This window comes from Octopus sinensis, linkage group LG13 (genome assembly GCF_006345805.1).
Source record: "Octopus sinensis linkage group LG13, ASM634580v1, whole genome shotgun sequence".
Lineage (NCBI taxonomy): Eukaryota > Metazoa > Mollusca > Cephalopoda > Octopoda > Octopodidae > Octopus > Octopus sinensis.
Window position 1 is genome coordinate 12,583,114 of NC_043009.1, and position 13,956 is coordinate 12,597,069.

Here is a 13,956-nt window from a genome sequence, read left to right on the forward strand (position 1 = left end):
TTAAGTATGATTTTTTTTTTGTGTTTTTACTTTCATGTAAATATTTACATATCCCTATTGCCATTGACTCGTTTACATATTTGCTTGTTTTGATGTCTAATCACAATTATCAATGTGTTATTTTGATGAGGCTATCTTTAGTTAATCAGATGGTTGCTAATACACATTTTTATGATTACTTTCTGATGTTATTTATTTATTTATTTATTTTTTTGTTAACTCAATTATGCTTCATTAGTGACTTGATAACAGGGTTAGAAGTTACGTCATTAGTAATGAAGCCCAATTAAAGTTGAAAATGAGAATCCAACCATCAAATGGTTATTCAGATAAAAAAAAAATGTATGTATGTATGTATGTATGCATGCATGTATGTATGTATGTATGTACGTACGTACGTACGTACGTATGTATGTATGTATGTATGTGTGTATGTATGTATGTACAGTTGCATACAGGTAAATGGCATTTATAGGTGTACATGGACATAATTACAAGAAGCTTTAGAGATTTGTTGACAGACAAAAAATCTCAATAAAGGCTACATCATTTCATATACCGCTTCTTAAAACAAATATAAAACAATAGTATTGTCAAGTTAATCCAATACATTTGTTACAATATACATCACATTTGTTGCTGATGAGAAACTGAACAGCTTTTCTGTTTTGTCCCCATCGTAGTTGCTGTGTTCTTTCCGTGATCAGAAAAATTAGGCTGACCAGCAATGGTTATTTCTTTGGGCTAGTTTCAACAACTGTAAGAGAAAGGGTACCAGTCAGACACAGAATAGGTGGTTTTTATTTAAAATTATTTCAATACATGGATTAGTGAAATGTTTAACACAAAAAGCACTTGCAACTAGAAAATGAGACATAAATACTGAAGGGATCATTTCAGTTTGAACGGCATTTTTTCTAGCGGTGTCATATGAAACTGTCACCCATAATTATGACCCTAGTATCGATCTATTGCATTTCAATCTGTTTTAGGGTTAAGGGTTAGGGGTGGGGGAAGGGTATCTTTTTTTCTTCAGAAATGTAAATAAACCCAATCTGTTTCTTAAACGAGGGACATATTCATACGGCACAGAATGTATTTTTACCTCAACAGACGTCAGTGATTGGGTTGAAATTGCAGAAATTGAAGAAAAAAAAAAACCCAAATATCTTACAAACTATAGAATTTTCTCAATAAAGCCAAAAGAAAAAGATGTTTTATAAACACATTCTACCAGTATACGAAGTTTAAAATTTGTTAGTTACCCAGAAATTATGTTAAAAACTGCCGTTCAAACCGAAAGGATGCTACTGAAGTACTATACAATATATTAGTTTAAAATATATGTAATGGAACCTGTAAATAAACTAATACCTGCTGCAGAGGTACATAATTTATACTATGAAAGCACCTTATAAAGACTCACTCACTGGAACTTTCTTTGGTTTTGCTGATTTATATTTTTGCATGCACTTCTACTTGCCGGCCACAGGTGGCATAGTTTTCCTTATAGCAGTTACTATAACAGTCGAATTTCTTTCTTACTAGTAATTAAAACATAAATGAACTGTCATCAGTTTGGTGATGAGTATTCGGCACCCAGTACTCTGGGGAGTGGTTGGCATTAGGAAGGGCATCCAACAGCAAAAAACCAAGCCAAAGCAGAATGGAGTCTGGTGCAGCTCTCTGTTTTACCAGTTCCAGTCAAATTGTCTTACCCGTGGAGAATGAACACTAAATGATGATGATGATGATAAGCTGTTCACTGAATTAATATGAAGATCGTTGAGTATTCAACTAACGTGTATCCCCCTAATATAATCATCAGGTAGAACCAGCAAGGCACATTGCGTGACAAGGCTGAAGACTGGGACCTTTGTATTAAATGGTACAGGCACCAAACATGCTTCTGCAATTTCCATCATCCAGATTTCACCCACAGCACATTGGTTGATTCAAGGCAATGGTAAATGACACTAGCTCAATATATCAAGTTGTGAAATCAAACCTGGGAGCTCATGGTTGCTGAGCAACCTTTCCAACCATACATTTATGCTGAGTAAATTAATGAAGTATCTGATTCAAAAGTCAGGAAAATTAGAGCAAGCAGAGTTGGAGTTCTTGTCATGGTCACAAAAACACACAGAAAGCTTTGGTCAGTAGACCATGAGAGAGAGAAAACGAGTATACCTTCTTCATTGTTTGACGGTAGTTTTCTTCTTTTCAAAAATGGCTCATGGAAAACATTGTACAGTTGCTCAGCCTGAAAGAAATCAAAGACAGTTCCAAAAGTAAGGAATCTTTGTTAGACACTTCCAGTCGAAAAGAACAAGAAACTTTTGTAATTTACCCATGGAATCGTTAGTTGTCGGAGCACTGCATCCTTCAAAACTTCCATGCTTCATGAGATTCACCAACGCTACACCTGATTTTCTCTCCTCCATTCACACACAAGCATGTATCTGACTCATACACTGTTCACTTTCCAGACATTTGTACATTACTGCATATACTTTATATGCACTTTTTGACAAGTTGTGCTGCACCTGAGCACTAATTTCAGTATTATTATTATTTTTTAATTCATTTATTTCCTACAAATTGGTTAAATCTTTAATTACATGCAAGTAATTATTTAATTACATGAAAATAGCTCAAAGAACATCAAGTATGACAGATAATATTTTCAACGTCCACCAAACACTGAAATAAAAATCAGGATTTTGGAAGTGCGTGTGTGACATTTCCTGCACAGTCAGGTTAAAACCATATAATGTCAGACTGGAGCCTGGTGCAGCCTCCTGGCTTCCCAGATCCTGGTCGAACTGTCCAACCCGTGCTAGCATGGAAAACGGACGTTAAACGACGATGATGATGTCAGGCTATCAGCTGCTAGCACAACACTATAGTCAAGGCACTTATCTCTGACAAGTAGTCTACATACTATTCTGTGAATTAGTATCCTGACCAGCTACATTTCATGTCCCAGGCAGTGGGGAAAGGGTCACAACAATGAACCAGGATCTTTCTTAGATTCTATTATTGACAGCAAACACTCCAAGACACTAAGAAAAAGCTGTGCCAGTGTTGGATATCAAATCTGTCTTCAATCACCCACACACCCACAATGATATGAGAGAGAGAGAGAAAGAGAGAGAGTATTTCTTTATTCACCATAAGGTTTAGAAAAAGAGGGGACGATACGAGGACAGACAAAACAAACGTTGGGGTCAGGGTATCGAATGCGACGAAACGTATGAATAAACAAACAATTAAATGAGAATGAGTGATTAACAAAAAATGAAGTGGAGGGCACGGTTGACCCCACAAACCACATACTCACACTGAAGACTTTGCTTTCTCCTTTTTTTTATTCTCGTTTAAACAGGTTCTTTCACTCGCAACATACTTGCTATAGACATCCATCTTTTACGAAACACACTTTGCGACAGGCATTTCTCCAGCCTTGAGAGAGAGAGAGAGAGAGAGAGCAAACTTCTACTTACCTTCCGTGGTCCCAAACCAGGGCAAAAGGTAAAATCTTTTTCATTACTCTGAATGACGGCCTCTAACGACTGAAAGTATACAGAATAATCATAGGGGTAATTAAAAGTCTTCTTTCCAAATATGTTGTCCTACAACCAACTGAGAAAACTAAAACTATTAATTCTGTACATCAGTATTCTCACTTCAAATTCTGCTCAAATCAAATCTGTTTAACGTGAGAAGAGCAATAAAATAGACACAAATAATATTGTCTGAAAGTTGATTCAATTTACTATACTACGTCCCCAAAGTCCATCCCCTCCTCACCGTGGTGGGGACGCTGGCAACGGGTAGTGTCAGAGCTATGCCGTCGGGAACTTCGGTTCCTGGTAGGGCCACCCAAGGCGGATTGGTCTGACACCAAGTGGTATTAGGGCCACAACCCGGCTCTGGTGAAAATCCTCGGAGTGTCTGTTTCGGCAATCGGCAGCTCCTTGGTTGTTCTGTTCCTGCGTCTGCGAACAATCTGCGGCAAACAGGATGTCTCTACATGTGGGATTGTTGGAGACCGCTTTTGAAATTCATATTCCCATGAAACTTCTTCCACTGCCATGGTTCGAGATGCCTCGAGGGTGGTGGAAGAAGCTGACTCAACTCGCCCAGGGTGAATGTCGCCACAAGTAAGTAAGTACCCTACTACCTCACATAGAGAAGTTTGGTATTGTGCCTAATAAAAAGATAACTACTTTTAGAGTGAAGGTTCATTTCATTTCTCATCAATTATTTGCTAGCTTTTTTTTGTTTTTTAATACAAATAATTAGTTACTTTTGTTTTATCAACACTTTAAATAATATTTATAACTTTATAGCTGAATCGGTACCAAAATTAAAGAAGAAATTTCAGATTATTGCTAAATCCCTACCAGAACTAGAGAAGATATTTTACGTATGGAAGCACGGGCTGGAATCATAGGGCTTTAGAATTAATTTAGCAAAGACCAAAGTATTGATAAGTAGGAAAACAGACAAATCACAGATCCCTTTAAGGGAGATAGCCCTGCTTGATGAAGCCCGGACTGGAATCATAGGGCCTTAGAATTAATTTAGCAAAGACTAAAGTATTGATAAGTAGGAAAACAGACAAATCGCAAATCCCTTTAAGGGAGATGGCCCTGCTTGATATGCAGAAAAGGAGTTGGGAGATACTCCATAAGGTGTACCCAGTGCAAGCTATGGGTACATAAGAGGTGCAACAGCAGTATCACTGGAAGTCTAACACAGAAAGTGTTAGTCTTCCAGTGGCAGATGTGAAGGTACATTAAACACTAGGAATGTACAAAAAAATAGACTCCTTCGAATGTCAGGAGGATATCCTTAGAAGTAGTAGATAGTTTCTGTTATTTAGGCGACCAAGTTAGTAGTGGGGGAAGTAGCTCTGAAAGCACAACTGCTAGAATAAGAATAGGCTGGGTGGAGTTTAGAAAACTATTTCCTCTGTTAGTAACAAAGGGCTTCTTCCTCAGAGTGAAAGGCAAGTTGTATGATGCTGATGTACAAATAGCTCTGCTACATGGCAGTGAGACATGGACTGTGACTACTGAGGATATGCAAACGCTTGAAAGAAATGAAGCCGGTATGCTTTGCTGGATGGGTAATGTCAGTGTGCATATATGACAGAGTGTAAGTGATTTGAGAGAAAAACTAGATATACGTGGCATCAAATGTAGTATGCAAGAGAGAAGACTGCTCTGGTATGGCCATGTAATGCATATGAATGAAGAGTTGTTGCATCAAGAGGTGCCAATCTCTAATTGTAGGAGGAACATGTGGAAAAGGTAGAGCCAGGAAGACGTGGGACAAAGTAGTGAGAAAGAATCTACAGATGTTGCGACTCACAGAGGGGACGACAAGGGACTGAGTCTCCTGGTGGTTTACTGTGCTTGAAAAGACACATCAAGCTAAGTAAAAAGCAGGGTTGGCCTTGCACCCTTCGCCTTGTGGGTTCATGGGTGCTGGTGCCATGGAAACACACATGTGCCGATGCTGTGTAAAAGCACCTATTTCTTTACTACCCACAAGGGGCTAAACACAGAGAGGACAAACAAGGGTAGACAAACGGATTAAGTCAATTATATCGACCACAGGGCATAACTGGTACTTATTTAATCAACCCCAAAAGGATGAAAGGCAAAGTCGACCTCGGCGGAATTTGAACTCAGAACATAGCGGTAGACAAAATATTTATTTCTTTACTACCCACAAGGGGCTAAACACAGAGAGGACAAACAAGGGTAGACAAACGGATTAAGTTAATTATATCGACCCCAGTGCATAACTGGTACTTATTTAATCAACCCCAAAAGGATGAAAGACAAAGTTGACCTCGGCGGAATTTGAACTCAGAACATAGCGGTAGACAAAATATTTATTTCTTACTACCCACAAGGGGCTAAACACAGAGAGGACAAACAAGGGTAGACAAACGGATTAAGTTAATTATATCGACCCCAGTGCATAACTGGTACTTATTTAATCAACCCCAAAAGGATGAAAGACAAAGTTGACCTCGGCGGAATTTGAACTCAGAACATAGCGGTAGACAAAATATTTATTTCTTTACTACCCACAAGGGGCTAAACACAGAGAGGACAAATAAGGACAGACAAACGGATTAAGTTGATTACATTGATCCCCAGTGCGTAACTGGTACTTAATTTATTGACCCAGAAAGGATGAAAGGCAAAGTCGACCTTGGCGGAATTTGAACTCAGAATGTAGCGGCAGATGACATACCGCTAAGTATTTCGCCCGACATGCTAACGTTTCTACTAGCACCTGGTACCCTCTGTAAAGTGGTTGGTGTTAGGAAGAGCATCTAGCTGTAGAAACCATGCCACACCAGATATGGAATCTGGGCAGCTCTTCAGTTGGCCAGCTACTGTTAAACTGACTGACTGACCCATGACAACATGGGAAATGGATGTTAAATGATGATGGTGATGATGAACTATTTAGAAAATGTGCAAGCTTGATGTTACTCATAAACTGTTAGAAGAGTCAGAAAAGTGTTGCTGTTGTGGAGCCTCAGCAGCAATACAAGACTACTGGAGTATGCAAGCCAACAAAGCAACCCCTAAATGGTTACCTGCAGTACTAGAAATAACAAACCAAATCTTCCTCACATCACATCCTACTGATTTAAAAAAAGAACAGCATATTGGATTAAGTAGTCTTGGATTTAGATTGATCTGTTTGATTAAAGAAGACCAAACAATAATAGAGAAACCAAATGGGACAGTATCTCTTATTCTATCCAATGAGTTGTCAGAGTTCCATGTAAAGTACACAACTCTTATGAGTTATCTTATCCTCTTTACTCTTCATTTTTGTCTATTACTCACTGGTATGAATAGGACACATTTGCAAATATTATTTTCTCCTATTCCATACTTCTCATCTTTAAGCTAATCCCAAAAAAGTTTTACAGGCAGAATTAAGAAAGCTAGGAACATCAGAGGTAATTCAGCCAGGAGGAATTACAACTGTGTTTCATGGTCTGCTACCACAACAGCTCCTTTATAGGATCCAGTTAGCTCAAGACATCATCAGAAACCACAGCCGGTTTCGGCCCCTACTCCTCTACCGTTTTGACGAGGCAGGGGGCCCCCCCTTTCGGAGGCGTCTTCAGCTCTGGTGTTGGGTGCATGTCTTCTTTCTTCTGTTCCCTGGCCTCTTAGTGTCAGCTGGTGACTGACTGACTTGTCAAAATTTTTCCCTTTAAATACCTGCTGCTAGGCTCCAGCAGGCAGCCCCAGCAAGTTGTCACGTGACACTGTCTCCCCTTTATTTAAAATTCTGAAACATTGATAATTAGGAAAATATATTCACCATAAATTTGGAGATGATATTGGCACAGTCAGTCTTGTTGATTTGCTTCACAGAAGTTAAACATTCTGTCAGCTGTAATAAAGAAAATAAGACCATATATAAATTATAAGTACAGGCACGACTTTGTAGTTGAGATGTTGTAATATAGTAAAACAATACATTTATATGTACATTAGACCATTAATAAATTGAATCATAATAAAAAAAAACACGTTTTTTAAACCCCTACCAATGAGATTGAATACACATTTGGCAATTTCAAAAATATCAGTTTTGGTTGTATGCTCATTTGAACTAAGACTGTGTTGAAAGTAAAATGACTGCAGCATGATAAAGATTTATTAACCGTTCAAAAACAAATACTCTTTTACTTGCTTCAGTCATTTGACTGTGGCCATGCTGGAGCATCACCTTCAGTTGAGAAAATCGACCCCAGGACTCATTCTTTGTAACCCTAGTACTTATTCTATTGGTCTCTTTTGCCAAACTGCTAAGTTACAGAGACCTAAACACACCAGCATCGGTTGTCAAGCAATGTTCGGGTGTCTGACACAGACACACACATATATATACGACGGGCTTCTTTCAGTTTCCGTCTACCAAATCCATTCACAAGGCTTTGGTAGGGCTGAGGTTATAGTAGAAGACACTTGCCCAAGGTGCCACGCAGTGGGACTGAACCCAGGACCATATGGTTGGTAAACAAGCTACTTACCACATAGCCATTAACTTTACTTGAATATTTATTTGGCATTAAAATTTTCATTGCATCAACTGTAACCAGGTCACTGATGTAATTCTACAGCATCGTCTCTAAATTTTATACTCCACTTGAAGATAATTCAGATAAAGTCTTTGCTTGATTATTAATCTATTATAAACATTGGAGATTTTCTCATTAAGCACATTTACACTAATATAGTGAGTTAGAATATAAAGAAATCTTCCTTCTTCGACTGTGGTCGAGACAATGGAATTTACTATGTTACGCCAGACCTCACGGTCCATCATAGCATTACGGAGGTCCTGTTGCTGGATGCCTGTATCCCTGGAGATTACATCAGGGTAGGAGAGTGTGCGCCTTCTGGTATGGCTTCCAGAGGAGAAGAGTAGAAATTACCTCATTTTCAGCTCTACAACAATGTCCAACAAACTGGACTCTTCTACCTTTCACAAGAGATGATACAGGTGGTAGTTTCCCATATATTTGCACTTTGGTTAGATGCCATTTCCACGAGATATTTTGAGCTCTCATAAGGAGGCGAGTGTAAGTTCCATCCAACTGCCTCTCAAGCTTCTTTGATAACGTCCAGGTTGCTGAGCCATATAGTAGAATTGGTTCGACTGTGGCTTTGAAGATTTTAAGTTTGAAATCTCTACTTAGATTTGATGACCAGATCTTATGCATGTCATTAGAGGCTGACCAGGCCATACCCTTTCTAGTTAGAAAATCTTTTTCAGATGATGATATGTATGACTCAAGATATTTGTAATCAGAAACCATATTTAAGAACATATTGTTGAGAGTATCTTTATGGATGATTTCATCATCCATAAAGAAATAGTATTATTACATTTTGGGATTTTGTCACAGAATGTACTACATCAAAAATGTATCTCAGCTATATTAATAACCAACCTACCATTGACATGTAATCTTTATCAGACTTTTCCATGATGGCATCAGGTGGTTTATTCTCATAGACTTTATATGTTTCAAGATAACGACCAGCTTCTTCAGCTCTAGAGAAAGGAGAAAATAATCCAAGAACCATTAAAATATATTGAGATAAATTCTATTATCTCAATACATCAAATTACCTCAAAATTTTATTTGGACAAAAGTTAAAAGGAAAAAAAAAAACCATAAGTACTTTAACCCTTTAACATTTAAACCAGTCATATCTGGCCAAAATATTCTGTTTTATGGTCAAACTGGCCAGATGTAGCCTCTTACACCAACCCTACAATGTCATTCTAGAAGTAAACAATTGCATCATCAAAATCTCAAAGCTATGAGATAATGTATGAATAACTCAGAACAATGTGAATAAAAAAGCATCACTTTTGACAGAATTATGTGAATGCCAAAGGATTTTGCCCAGTGTGTTAACAATTCTGCTAACTCACCACCTAAAACTGTTACAGCCTCAATTCAATGGTTCTTAACCTGTGTGGTAACTTCCTTCTTGGCAATATTGTGAGCTCAAAAGGTGGTGGTAATTATCAAGAAGCACTATGGGAGTTGAGAGGGGTTGTAATTTTTCTAAGAAATAAAGTACTTAAATGGGGTACAGTACATTTTCTTCTTCCCCAAATATCCTTGTTAGGATCAAAATAAAAATGCATGATCATTGTGGTATAAACTGTAACATATCAAGTCACACTGTTCTGTCACACTGTCAAAGCTGACACATTCATTGAACCCCAGTTAGATTATGAACTGATTAATTAATCAATCAATACAGACGTGTTACAACTAGCTAAATATGTTTAGGGTATAAACTGCTTTCCTTTGAAGAAGCACATAGCTATAAATTTGTGAAGAAAATGAAAATGTATAAGAATCACATGTGAGAGAACTTACGAAAATGCAAGAATTAATGTACAGTTGGCAAGGATGCACATTTTCCCCAAGTCTTTCAAAAGATAGGAACAGTCTTTCTGAAATGAAAAAGAAAATGAGGAAATAAGACAAATGTAAAAAAATAAAGAAAAAACTCATTAAAACTAGAAACTTGTCAATAATAAGTAAATTTTGAAAACTTTACAGTTAATACAATATAATACATTTCATTATCAATGTATCAATACAACAGAATGGTGGCAAGCAGGCAGCATCATTAGATCGCGGGGTTTAGTGGCATTTTGTCCATCTTTATGTTCTGAGTTCAAATTCTGCCAAGGTCAACTTTGCCTTTCATCCTTTTGGTGTCGATAAAATAAGTACCAGTCAACCACTGGTTGATGTAATTGACTTGACTCCCACCTGCAAATTTGCGGGCCTTGTGCCAAAATTTGAACCCAATATATTAATACAACATCTGAGTATTTTTGGTCAAGTTTGATGGAATAGATCTAAGGCACTGATATGGTTGTGGCAAGATTTGAACTCATAATGGTTGCATTTAATAGCCCAGCACCTGGGTCTCGTGACTGGAGATGCCAAATGAATTTCTTGACAAGCTGAGTCATCAAAACAGTTTAGATTTCAGGTTGTAACTTTAATTCACTTCAGTTTTATCACAAGTTATTATGACCTTCAAACATTGGGCCTCACAGAGTCAATGACAGGAGACCGAAACCTTTGGAGATATGCTGTGATTGGGAAGACCCGACAACTAAAGTGAGATCGCAGCCATGCATGTCCGGCCCAGTTAAGAGTACCCCTGATGCATCGGGAGATATGATATGCTTGAGAAGACCTGTTGAGTCAAGTAAAACCTATATCATAGCTGTGGCCAGTGACCCGTGACTGGCTCCCATGCTGGTGACACGTAAAAAGCACCATCCGAACGTGGTCGATGCCAGGTTTGTCTGACTGGCTCCCATGCTGGTAGCACATATAAAGCACCATCCGAATGTGTCCGATGCCAGTACTCTTCGCTGGCTCTCATGCTAGTGGTATGTAAAAAGCACCATCTGAACATGGCCTATGCCAGTGGCATGTAAAAAGCACCATTCGAACAAGATGCCAGGCCTGCCTGACTGGCACCTGTACTGGTGGCATGTAACAAGCACCCACTACACTCCCAGAGTGGTTGGCATTAGAAAGGGCATCCAGCTGCAGAAACACTGCCAGATCAGATTGGAGCCTGGTGCAGCCGCTGGCTCTCCAGACCTCAGTCAAATTGTCCAACCCATGCCAGCATGGAAAATGGACATTAAACGATGATGATGACGCACCTTTGTGCTTATATGAAAATAATCGAATGTGGTTGGAAAACGTTTGAAGAATTATCAGGATGTATGATGTATACACAAGATATGATGCACTATCACACTGAGAGATGGCCAAAATATACTCTGAAGTTCGACAGCAGCTACAAATATAGTGTGAATACAGATAACAGATTCCTGATATTATTGTTTAGACTCAACCATAAAGTACTCTGAAAGCCATTTCAAGAAGATCCAGCAAGCAGTTTACTACTCAAGTAACCAGTAGGCGCAGGAGTGGCTGTGTGGTAAGTAGCTTGCTTACCAACCACATGGTTCCAGGTTCATTCCCACTGCGTGGCACCTTGGACAAGTGTCTTCTGCTATAGCCTCAGGCCGACCAAAGCCTTGTGAGTGGACTTGGTAGACGGAAACTGAAAGAAGCCCTTCTTATATCTGTGTGTGTATATATATATATATATATATATATGTGCATGTATATGTTTGTGTGTCTGTGTTTGTCCCCCCAATATCGCTTGACAACCGGTGCTGGTGTGTTTATGTCCCCATAACTTAGCGGTTTGGTAAAAGGGGCCGAAAGAGTAAATACTAGGCTTGATTTGTTGACTAAAGGCAGTACTCCAGCATGACCACAGTCAAATGACTGAAACAAGTAAAAGAGTAAAAGTGTAATGAAACTTGCTCTTATCTGACACCAAGTATTTACAAGTTATGCTGTGTTTTTCAAGAGAAAAGCTGCTGTAAGGATTGAAATGAAGGTAAACAAATAGTCATTTAATTAATACAATTAATATGGAAAGATTGGGTAAGTATTTTTATTCAAGAACATAAATAAATAAAAATAATTTTTTTAGAATTAAAAAAATATCAAGGAACTGAAATCCTTACCACATCAACTTGAACAAGCATTATTCTTAAGTCATAGCTTTTACCAAGAGACTCGAGTCGTTTGTGTATATATTCTGGGTGCAACTGGTGATACCGCAAACTGAGGAAAATGAAAATAATGCTATACAACATATTATATATGTGGGTGCAGGCATGGCTGTGTGCTAAGAAGCTTGCTTTTCAAACACATTGTTTTGGGTTCAGTCCTACTGTGTAACATCTTGGGCAAGTGCCTTCTACTATGGCTTCGGGCCAACCAAAGCCATGTGGGTGGATTTGGTAGACAGAAACTGAAAGAAGCCCATCATGTATGTATCTATATATATATATATATGTATATATGTATGTATGTATGTATGTATGTATGTATGTATGTATGTATGTATGCATGCATGTGTGTGTGTGTGTATATATATATATACACACACAAGGTCTTCTAGTGGAGAGTCAATAGAAGGGAGATAACCATTTCTTCACACTATTTTATGGGATTTCAGTGAAGCTTGCTGAATTTTTTTGTTGCCACTTTCACCACCTTATAATTGAATGGTTAGCAGAATGGAATAACACGAAGCTCTCAAAATATTTCTTTCAGAACTTAGTACTAATAATCAATATCAGGTGTGGAAAAAACAAAAAAAACCACAACAATGTGTTTTAAACTCCCACTAATGTTTTTTTGTTTTGTATACGTTGAGGCAAGTGAAAATCAAATCAAATCAAATCAAATCAAAACAAAACAAATCAAAATAGATGAACATCAATGGAATTTGTATCTTTGTGGTACCAGTGCCGGTGGCACACAAGAAAACCATCCGAACGTGGCCGTAGCCAGTACCGCATCGACTGGCCTCCGTGCTGTGGGCAAGTAACAAACACCATCTGATCGTGGCCGTTTCACCAGCCTCATCTGGCACCTGTGTCGGTGGCACATAAAAACACCATCCGAAGACCCGGCAAGACTAGTCAGGCCATAACCTGTGGCCCCTACCTGGGACGTAGTCAGTCCACCTGTGCATACCTTCCTTCTTGTGACACTTGTGAAGACCTGTTGAGGCAAGTGAAAATCAATCAAAACAAATCAAAATAGATGAACATCAATGGAATTTGTATCTTTGTGGTACCAGTGCCGGTGGCACACAAGAAAACCATCCGAACGTGGCCGTAGCCAGTACCGCATCGACTGGCCTCCGTGCTGCGGGCACGTAACAAACACCATCCGATCGTGGCCGTTCGCCAGCCTCATCTGGCACCTGTGTCGGTGGCACATAAAAACACCATCCGAGCATGGCCGTCTGCCAGCCTCGTCTGGCACCTGTGTCGGTGGCACATAAAAACACCATCCGAGCGTGGCCGTTCGCCAGCCTCGTCTGGCACCTGTGTCGGTGGCACATAAAATCACCCACTACACTCTCGGAGTGGTTGGCGTTAGGAAGGGCATCCAGCTGTAGAAACACTGCCAGATCTGACTGGCCTGGTGCAGCCTTCAGGCTCCCCAGACCCCAGTTGAACCGTCCAACCCATGCTAGCATGGAAAACGGACGCTAAATGAATGATGATGATGAAACCAATCCTTTTACATATATGAATGCTCTCTCAACATGCATACATTCAGGTGGTTCCTTATGTTCCCACTACACATCTAATAACTTTACTGAACATGTATTCATTCACTGACTCACAGCATTACATTTTAAACAGAAGAGTTAAGTAACCTTTTTTGTCTTTTATCAGAGAAATAACGCAGATGTCACTCACCGACATAAACAGGTATTTCTGAAACCTCTCCCGACT

The 13,956-nt window shown here is 39.0% G+C and overlaps 1 protein-coding gene across 2 annotated transcripts in view; it reads right to left on the reverse strand.

Annotated features, from left to right (window-relative positions):
• Nucleotides 1-207: 207 nt before the first annotated feature.
• The window catches only part of LOC115218575 (DNA excision repair protein ERCC-1-like), a 36,073-nt gene continuing 22,324 nt past the window's right edge, over nucleotides 208-13,956 (reverse strand). The window contains exons 5-11 of one of the 2 annotated variants that reach the window (XM_036508162.1): nucleotides 12,163-12,262; nucleotides 9,962-10,038; nucleotides 9,018-9,117; nucleotides 7,375-7,446; nucleotides 3,507-3,575; nucleotides 2,191-2,263; nucleotides 208-757 (exon numbers count right to left, since the gene is read on the reverse strand). In XM_036508162.1, coding sequence (XP_036364055.1) covers nucleotides 732-757; nucleotides 2,191-2,263; nucleotides 3,507-3,575; nucleotides 7,375-7,446; nucleotides 9,018-9,117; nucleotides 9,962-10,038; nucleotides 12,163-12,262 — 517 coding nt within the window. In that variant the 3' untranslated portion in view covers nucleotides 208-731. The remainder of the gene's footprint in view (nucleotides 758-2,190; nucleotides 2,264-3,506; nucleotides 3,576-7,374; nucleotides 7,447-9,017; nucleotides 9,118-9,961; nucleotides 10,039-12,162; nucleotides 12,263-13,956) is intronic. The other variant, XM_036508163.1, reaches the window with a different exon arrangement.